The sequence below is a fragment of the Sardina pilchardus genome, chromosome 4 (assembly GCF_963854185.1).
Source record: "Sardina pilchardus chromosome 4, fSarPil1.1, whole genome shotgun sequence".
NCBI lineage: Eukaryota > Metazoa > Chordata > Actinopteri > Clupeiformes > Clupeidae > Sardina > Sardina pilchardus.
The window spans coordinates 27,837,699-27,847,697 of NC_084997.1; the positions used below are offsets into that span (position 1 = coordinate 27,837,699).

Below are 9,999 nucleotides of genomic sequence, written 5' to 3' on the forward strand. Positions count from 1 at the left end.
GGGAAGCAAACAAAGCAAACAAACAAGCAAACAAAGTAGGCCTACACAAAATATAATTAAAGTTATCGGAGAATGTCTAGGTTATATTTTATATCTAAACCATGAGGTTTATAAAGTCATAAAATTGTGATAAGCATCCTTAATTCTTCTGCAAAGTTTTTTATAGTGGTGACCAGTTGGGGATGTGAATTTCTGCTTAAAGTCATATGTGATATGGGACCTGCATTGCAGATCCGTACCACACACAAGAAGCGGACCCGTACCACAAATAAGAGGCGGAACCGCATTGCAGATCCGTACCACACACAATAGGGCTCGGGCACACGACTTGCATTCTAGGAATATTGCCGCCATGTTGGTAGCGCACTGAACGTGATGTCCATTCATTCAGATGCAGAAGACAAGAAGCAGAAATATAGTATTAGCTGTGCTGTGCCCGCAAAGTTTTCACGTCATGATCCCGAGCCCTATAAGCGGACCCGTACCACACATAAGAGGCGGAACTGTATTGCAGATCCGTACCACACACAGTAAGCGAACCCGTACAGGTCCGCTTCTTGTGTGTCGTACGGATCTGCAATACGGGTCCGCTTATTGTGTGTGGTACGGGTCTGCTTCTTGTGTGTGGCAGAGCCATAGAGAGAGCAGAGAGAGTTGCAACACGCTTTGATGTCGCCGCCACGCGATCAAAAGTTCCAAAAAACCTGCGCTGAATGGCTGAATTCCAGGAGGGTGGGATGTAGCTACTTCTAGATGCTGGAAGGTGTAATAATTTAACTCATTAACTACTGACCAAGAGATTGGCTGTAAATAGTTCCAAAAGTCCCATAACGAGGAAATAGCCTGGAAAAAGCACTGCCATTTTTTCCTACGGAGGTCTATGGGAGTGTCGCCACTCTGTTTTATCTACCGCTCTGGTGTGTGGTATACGGATCTGCAATTCATGGGTTTCATCAGGTCCCTTTCCACAGGTGTATAAAATGAAGCACCTTGATTATCAATGCAGACTGCATGGTGATTGATACACCTGTGCTAAGGGACCTGATGAAACCCATGAATACGGGTCTGCCTCTTGTGTGTGGTACGGGTCTGCTTCTTGTGTGTGGTACGGATCTGCAATACGGGTCCTTTTATTGTGTGTGTGTGGCACGGGTCCTCTTATTCTGTGTTGTACGGATCTGCAATACGGGTCCGCCTCTTGTGTGTGGTACGGGTCCACTTCTTGTGTGTGGTACGGATCTGCAATATGGTTCCGTTTATTGTGTGTGACACGGGTCCGCTTATTCTGTGTTGTACGGATCTGCAATACGGGTCCGCTTATTGTGTGTGGGCCACATCTGGCCCACAGTCAGATACCGTAGGTCCGCTACATACGGATCTAAAGGCTTTCATGCGGATCCGGCCCAAAGGAAATTGCTATCTGGGTACTAGACGGCACATAATTAAATTTGCAGCTGATATTGCTGTGATTAGGTTACTGGAGCAAGATGAAACTGAACATGGTCCATTGTTACATGAATTGGCTGACTGGGTGTGAAGCTGCACAAACTGGGAAAGATTGTTAAATTGTTGGTGCAACAGGTAGACCTATATCAACTATATCTGACCAGATTGGCACAGACGGCAGACAAAGTTTGCATGGATACAACCAGGGCTCTAAATTAACTTTTTTCATCACCAGCCAACTTGGCTAGTAGATCTTTTTTCTTACTAGCCAATCAGATACAACCCATTCACTTTCATTGGAGTTCATGCCGCTCCCTTTTGGTTGTAGATATACTGTAGCCTAGATATCCTAACGTCAGATCCAACCTTCATTCCCATGACAATAACCCAATTAAACTAGATGTACCATGTCCACCGTACATGTCCACGTGCATGTACAGCAATACTGACATCATCAACACTTGAAAAAAAAAAAAAAAAATTTCAAGACTATGATGAAGACGGTGTAACGTCGAAACGTTAGTCCCAAAATGTTGGCACCTTAAATAAAATTTAAAAAAATAACTTCACATCTGAGTTGCTCCGGTGAACCCCTTTTTCTTTACCATCAACACTTGATTTAGCAACCCTAACCGTCATATAAAGCCTGCTGTATGTCATGCCTAATGAACAGTTGATCAGTAATGAGGGTGAATGGGAAAGTTACCGGATCAATCTGCAAAGCAAATTCAAAAGTGTTTGCTGATTTGTCTGTTTTACCCAGGCTAAAACAAATAGCTTGAACACAATTAACATGCTGAATAAACCATTTTTTTTAAGTAAGATGCAGTATTCTCATGTACATAACAAAGAGTTTCAACCCAAATCCAAATGTAATTTTCACATATATTTATCCAAATTATCATTAGAATGTCTGCCCTTTGTCAGGTCAGCATCAGGCTCTAGGTGGAATGCCCACAGGACTCAATTGTATCGACCTAACCAATCAGAGCAACACAATAGCTTATCCTTCCTGTAGGAAGAACATCCAAACCATCTTTTATACTTAAAAAACATTTTAGGCCAGCGGTTTGATTTTACAGTGTTGTTATTGTGCGCTCAATACCTTGTACGACAGACATAGCACGATCTTAATGTCTAGCGACAGCGTTTTTGTTGCAAACAAAACTGAAGAGTGCTCAAGTGATGTGACAGACAAGGCACTGTTGTTCATCTGTCCATCATTGTACAAAGTCCTCCCAAACAATTTGATTAGTTTGAACCGCTCTGGTGTTTTTCACAAATGCTAAACACTGAACTCCATTCTCTAAACCAAATTGGCAGTTGTCCTAACAATTGTTAACACATTTTTTAATCAATCCCCTTTTCACAAAACCTTAAAATGTGGAAATTAATGCCTCAATGTAGACTACTGGTCTGGTCGCATGTGTCATGACCGGTCAGTGTATTCTTGTTGGCTACATCTAAATTATTCCTTTAATCCTAGTTGAACAATATTTCTGAAATAATAATAGTAAAAAATCTACCAAACACTGTATCCTAACCTGCTTTGTCAAATAAGGAATGCTAATTGGGTGTAGTGATGTTATTACCTCTGCCAAGAAGGTTATGTTTTCATCTGGGTTTGTTTGTCTGTCTGTCTGTTTGTTAGCAAGATAACTCAAAAAGTAATGGATTGAGGACATTTTCAGGGAAAGTTAGAAATGACCTAAGGAGGAAACGATTAAATGTTGGGAGTGATCCATATCACCGTTGGGATTTGGGAGGCGTATATGTGTTTCGCTTAGTGGTGTAATGGTATGATATGGCCACGTGGTGGCAATCTGAATAGTTTCAGTTCAAATGTATGACAACCTAGGAAGAACAATACAGGCAGAGGTCTGCGCTCTCTGAGTGCTTTTCTAGTTTATTAGTGAGTGAACAAAATCGGGCGCTGTTTTCAAAATTGTGCTTAAGCTATTTTTTTTTTAAAGTAACATTGTAAAAGTAATATTTATTTATGTAATTAAATATATAGATATAAGATAGAGCTAGCTCTCATTGGCGTAGCCAGCAGGATCACATAGCAAAGCCACAGATGTGTGTTATATGAACAAAATGGGACCTGTTTTCAAAATTGTGCTTAAGAAATTAGAAACATGTTATATATTAAATGAAACCTTGAAAAAGGCCAACTGGCCGAAACGTTGGTGTCAATAAATTTGAGATCGAGACTGAGTGTGCGGCAACATAATCCTTTTATATATTTATTGAATACAATGATTATGAAAAAAAGTGTGCAATTAATGAGATAAAAACATACAGAGATGACATGCAGTCAACGAAGGTGACATACACTTTAGGTGATGATACACTTTTCATCATTAGATTACAACAATGCACGGACATCAGTTTAGTCATTCATTGAATTTGTTTTGTTGTTTGTGAATTCAAACTTATCACAGTCTTTTCGAACACTAGTGTATGAATTAATAAGGTGTCACAACATTAAAAAATGTGAGAACAGTGTACATCAGTACAGCCAGTAAAATGGTGAGAGCAGTTACAAATGAGCAAAACACTGTTTTATTAACTTTCCTCCTTCATATTTAGGCAGCCGTAGCTTTGTAGAAAGCAGAACTTAACCGAACAGGAACATGGCCAGTGAAGACAGCAAGGTAAGCATATCTCCCAACAGTGCATAGAAACTCCACACAGAACTTTAGTTGTGTAAGAAAACTTTTTTTAAAAGTGTACTGTAAAATGAATGGAGGATAGAGAACTATAGGGGTGAACTAGTGGATCATGATGCAATATTTGCTAAATGTGTTAAAATTAGTGTATCCTGCACTTGGATTCCATAGTATCCTTGCACACCACAGATACACTTAGATACTCACTTATCTATGTCATAGAAGTCCGGATTCCGGAAAACGTTTAAAGTCACCAAAGCATAAAAGAGTTTTCGGATGAAAACAGGGTGAACTGTGGGTGAACTTGGTTGAACAGCGTGTGTGTGTGTGTGTGTGTGTGTGTGTGTGTGTGTGTGTGTGTGTGTGTGTGTGTGTGTGTGTGTGTGTGTGTGTGTGTGTGTGTGTGTGTGTGTGTGTGTGTGTGTGTGTGTGTGTGTGTGTGTGTGTGTGTGTGCGTGCGTGCGTGCGTGTGTGTGTGTGTGCGTGTGTCTGTGTGCGTGTGTCTGCGTCTGCTCCTACTGTGTTCATTGTGGGCTCACTAACCCTGTGGTGCATGTGTGTGTTGTACAGTAAGTATGCTCACAGCTCTTATGTGTTTGTTTACTACTCACAGATTTGAAATACAGAAGACAACCTCTCGTGTGTGTGTGTGTGTGTGTGTGTGTGTGTGTGTGTGTGTGTGTGTGTGTGTGTGTGTGTGTGCGTGTGCGTGTGTGTGTGACATTGGCCACTAAAACATTATTCACTGTAATGTTACTGCAACCTCAACTGGCAAGATGGTTAGCGAAACAGTAGGGGAAAAGAACGGAAACACTCTTTCAAGGAAAATGTCTGTAAATGTATGAATATGTGTGTTTCGATCAGGGTCAGAGAATGAGAGCTCTCCTTCGTCCCAGTCGAGCTGCACTCTGATCCTCTGGGGTTTCTGACTCACTGTGAGGAGGCTGAGGGGTTGGCATGGAGATTTGGATTTATATTGACCTCTATGATGATACACAAACCAGACCCCACTGCAGAGGGAAAACTCTCCCTTCCTCTGATGAGACTCGGTCATCACACCCAGGAACCAGCTAGCGCTCCCCCCGACCTCCACATCCCAGCAGTGTGCCCCCGAATCAAAGCCCTCGGAGCCCAACACAAATTGAAATCTATCGAATCGCTCCGGGTTATCAGGAAGCTGATGATCTACCCTCCTACCTATCTTCACACCGGTTAGATTCCCAGACAGGATGAGTCGCGACCATGCAGTGTTGGGATCCAGAGTCAAAGGAGCTGCAGAGAGACAGACAACATGAGAGTCAGATAGTGTTGATGCTGATGTTGATGATGAATGGTGTGATCGTCATCAGTCATCAACATGCAACTGGAGCTCTCATAATCTCACTGTACAGCTCACCTCAGCTCAGTACCTTAATTGAAATGAGAGTCCTGCTTGACTGTCTAACATGACAACATGACACAGAACTCACTGTATTGAACCATGTCCTGCATCTTCTGCCAGACTCTGAACTTCAGGTTTCCCAGGTGTTTCGCCACATCGATCAGAGCTCCTGAAATCTTCTCTGGATCCTGCAGTGAGCCCTGGTCTCTGGAATAACATTTAGGAGTCAGTGCTGCTGTGGGTATGCTAAACTGACAGCCACAGATATGTGACAAATATGAGAACGAAAGGAGATGGATCACTAACCTTTCCAATGTGCTCTTGTAGTTTTGTGAAATTAATGAGAAAGAGAGAGAGAGAGAGAGAGAGAGAGAGATGGGTTAGATATCTGACAGATGTGTATGTGTTTCTGTCTGTGTATTTGTTTATGTGTATTAGCGAGTGAGTCAGTGAGTGCCAGTGTATGTGCATGCATCCATACTGTGTCCATAGTTTGAAGAACTTAACTTTTAATGTTCATACAGTATATACAGTACAAAGGAAGGGGCCCTACCTGCAGTAATGTGATGTCATCAGCTCCCATCTCCTCTTCTATGGCTCTGATGGTGTCTGTGAGAGATGAGATCTTTCTGCTCATCTTCTCAATGTTCTCGTTCATCATCTGACTCTTCTCATCCTCTTCCTCCCTCAGTGAAGCTATCCTGGCTGCCTCTTCATCTCGGAGAAACTGGTGAAGCTTCTCAAACTCCTGCTTGATCTGCCTCTCTGTGTGTTGAGCCTGGACCTGCAATACCACACATCACCACATGATGGTGTCTCACACTTGGAATATGTGTATGTTAGTTATGTTGTTATCACTATTAGAGGAGCAGGCATCACTCTTACTGTAATGTATTGGGCAGTTTTATCACAGGTTTCTTTAGCCTTTCTAAAGGTAACCAGCTTCTTCCTAATAAGCTGCAGTTTAGCCTTCAGCTCTTCCTGGAATAAAATGAACATAGAGTCTTACTCAAGATTGGTCTGGATAACAGTGTTTAAGATCTCTCTGTGTGTGTGTGGTGTGTGCGTGCGTGCGTGCATGCAAGCGAGCGAGTGAGTGAGTGAGATAGAGAGAGAGAAATAGAGAAGCAAAGTTTGGATATACGAAAACGTGCTAGGCTATAGACTAGGCTACACAGACACGCCAATACGCCCGAGGGTGTTTGTTTAGGCAACCTAGCGCACCCTTTTATCAAGCCTCGCTGCGGCGTTGGGGGCAAAAAGAGACAACGGCATGCTATTTGGAAGGTGTTTTATAAGGCGAATCGAATGTGACACAAACCAGAGTGTGGGATTCGAAAGATAGAAGAAGGGATAGACTATCCCATTGTTGCCGCCCCATCATTCTTTAAGTACTGTACATCAGTGAGGACCGAGGCCCGAGGAGCGAGGGAGGACGTATAAACGCTGAATGAGAGGCACCTATAGAGACCGCCTACAGGGAGGAGGTCCAGCACCTGGCTAAGAGTTACAGTATACCCACAACAGTATACCCCTTAACATCAAGTAGAATAAGAGGATCAGTATGGACTTATGCCAATCTAGACGCAGAGCTTTAGTGAAACATACTGTATGGCCTTCTTAAGATTCCTTGGCGTCCACATCAACAATGATCTAACCTACACCCTAGTATACCTCCACCCTGATATGAATAGAGCAGCACCTTTACTTGTTTGCGACAAATTGGGTACCACCTTAGTTCTAAACTCATAATGAAAAAGATATGAAAAAACTTGTATGATTTACTCTTTCTCGTTTTCTACAACGTCATACTGTATATAGTCCTTACAGGTTACAAAGTTTTATATGTTTCAGGTTACACAGATTTAGCAAGGATCTTATAATGGTTTCACTGTCATATAAAATCTAAAACATTTCAAGAGTAAATCATACACGTTTTGTATATAAAACACATTGCTGGCAGTATAAGTTTTTTCTATATCTTTTCCATATGGGAATGCACAGTATGTTGGAAATGGATGAAATGGATGTGTAACTTTACATCTTAATGCTGATTCCACATGTGTGCTTTCACTGGCCATTGTGTGTAAATATAAATTATGTGTGCTTTTCATTCAATTCTTAAATATCACTTTAAAATAAATGCTTATTAATGTGTTACAAAATGTGTATACAGCTACCTTTCAATTAAGGTTTTGGCTATAGCTCTTCAATAATACATACCAGTCTGAAATAGTTTTAATATGTGTATGTTGATTAACTACATTGGAAAATAGCCCTTACAAAAAAGAACTATTGTAATACCACACAACGTCTAGTTTTATGTTCTATGACATTCTGTAATACCTCTAATATTCCTGCCAGAAGATCATGAGTGTAGAAGTACAGTAAGATGTGCTTTCGTATAGGTACAGACATATGGGCAGGAGGGTAATGGAAGAGAATAAAGATATAATGGACATTAGGACACCTAGTGGTTTGAGGAGAGCATAGCAAGGGTAAACGTAAAGGTAACTGAAATGTGTTTGTGAATATAGAAATGAATATTAAAAATAGCTGTCCAATGTTATAGACTATTTGAAAACATATCTGAATAGTAATCTTACCCTATACTGAAGTGCTGCTTCACTGATGGGACTGAAGTTGTGGTTTTTATGGAGTTTTGAGTCTCGACACACCAAACACACAAGCTGTTTGTCATCTTCACAGTAAAGCTTCAATTCTGAACGGTGCTCACTGCAGAATGGTTCTCTTCGACTTCTCTGCTGCAGGAAAGTCTCACACAGGTTCCTCAGATGAAGGTTAAGAGGAGGCTCATCTTTAGAGGATCTTGTCCTGCAGACAGGACATTCTCTGGATCCTTTGGTTGCCCAAAAATATTTCAGGCAGGCTTCACAGATGCTGTGAGTGCAGGGCAGAATTACTGGATCGTTGAATACTTCACAGCACACAGGACAGGAGAAATCATCCTCAGAAAAAGACTTGGAAGCCATTTCTAGTTGCAGTTACAGCTATGGCTATTTAACATCATCTGCTTTCACTTTCACCCGTCTGAATAGTGTGGACCGATAGCCTACTCACTCAAATAAAATCTTAATGTCACTGACGTAATTCAAGAGAAGATAACAGTGCTCTGAAGAACTGTGTACTTAACAATATACACGCTTATTTAACAACAACAGCTTCAAAACAAAATGTGCAGCAAAAATGACGTTGGGACAAAGTTCAGATCACGATGCAATTAAGTTTCGATTCTACGTTAAATATTGCAATGTCCTACCGCCAGGGGGCAGTGTTGACAGCAAATCCGCGCTGATAGTCATCAGCATGCCAAGCTGTAGCAGAGGGACAAGCTCTCCTCACAGACTTACAGCAGGCAGTTGTTTTCTTCTGTTGAATCCATTGCCAATTGTTTTGATAGATAATGTGGGAGTTGTTGTTGGTGGCAGAATATGACGTTTTTCTGAGCAAAAAACGCTGCCCATTGGCCAAAACTCCCCCCCTATCAAAAGTTTCCCACATCTTAAACCTACACTCTCCTCTCTTTCATATGGGGGGTGGGGGGGGGGACAGATCATTCCAAATGCATGGCAAAGTGCAGGAGGAGTACTGATACCGAAAGAGGCAAATTCTTCGAAATTGCCTTCAAAATTCTGGCAAATCAACGTACTGAATGTAGAAGGCAAAACAGCTATCAGTGTTGTAACCTTAAAACTTTCTGCTTACCTGCTGAACAATAATTTAGTGGATACACTGTACATCAGTTCAGAAGGCTAGTGCGAGGATTTGCAGGTTAAAAGATACAAACATAATATGGCCACTAATGTAAACAGCCGGGAAGGAGAAAAAAATGCCTGCACATGCTTTTCTTAGACCTGTGAGCCCCATGAAACTCTTTGGATGGCCTTCCATTTCTTCCAGGTCCCAGAGCCCCCAGTAAAGCTTGTTAAAGCCTGCTTTCAAGGTCTCCAATTCTGCTGGCTGCATCTGGAGAGACGCATCATGGCAGGGTGTTTAATCTCTTCCCCTGATATTCACCGTGTCGATGGAGCTGATCATTAGGGCATCACACTAGGTTGGAGGTGGAGGGCAACTGCAGAGCGGACTGAGCCTGCCTGTAATTTGTGCATACGTGAATGAATTTGACCACACTAACATCAACAAAAGCCTATGCAAAACAACTCCTTAACAGGAAGGAAGTGGAACCTGACAAGAGCGGTCCAGGAAGCAAAATGATCCCTACGGCACCACATACTGTAACTTTGGAAATTGTTCAGAGCTTAAAACAAAGAACAAATATGTACGACAGGGTTATTGAAGATGGCGGGCCTATAGCTGGCCCATTCTCAGAACTTAAACAGTCACTGTCCAGCCCATGCCTAAGCCCTGTTATGTTATGCGTTGATAGCCTACTCTTAAAAGTTGACAATATGTTTAGGCTGTCATAATATAAACTATTTTTATTTGATTTTTATTTGAACAGTTATGAACATTCATGAA

General features: G+C 41.7%; 1 protein-coding gene across 1 annotated transcript; it reads right to left on the bottom strand.

Moving 5' to 3' along the window:
* Positions 1 to 4,804: 4,804 nt before the first annotated feature.
* LOC134077871 (nuclear factor 7, brain-like) lies at positions 4,805 to 8,545 on the bottom strand. The gene is made up of 6 exons (XM_062533510.1): positions 8,106 to 8,545; positions 6,385 to 6,480; positions 6,053 to 6,283; positions 5,806 to 5,819; positions 5,588 to 5,706; positions 4,805 to 5,390 (listed from the first exon to the last, which is right to left on the bottom strand). The coding sequence occupies exons 1-6, from the start codon at positions 8,490 to 8,492 to the stop codon at positions 4,861 to 4,863; spliced, it is 1,377 nt and encodes a 458-aa protein (XP_062389494.1). The 5' UTR covers positions 8,493 to 8,545; the 3' UTR covers positions 4,805 to 4,860.
* Positions 8,546 to 9,999: the final 1,454 nt, after the last annotated feature.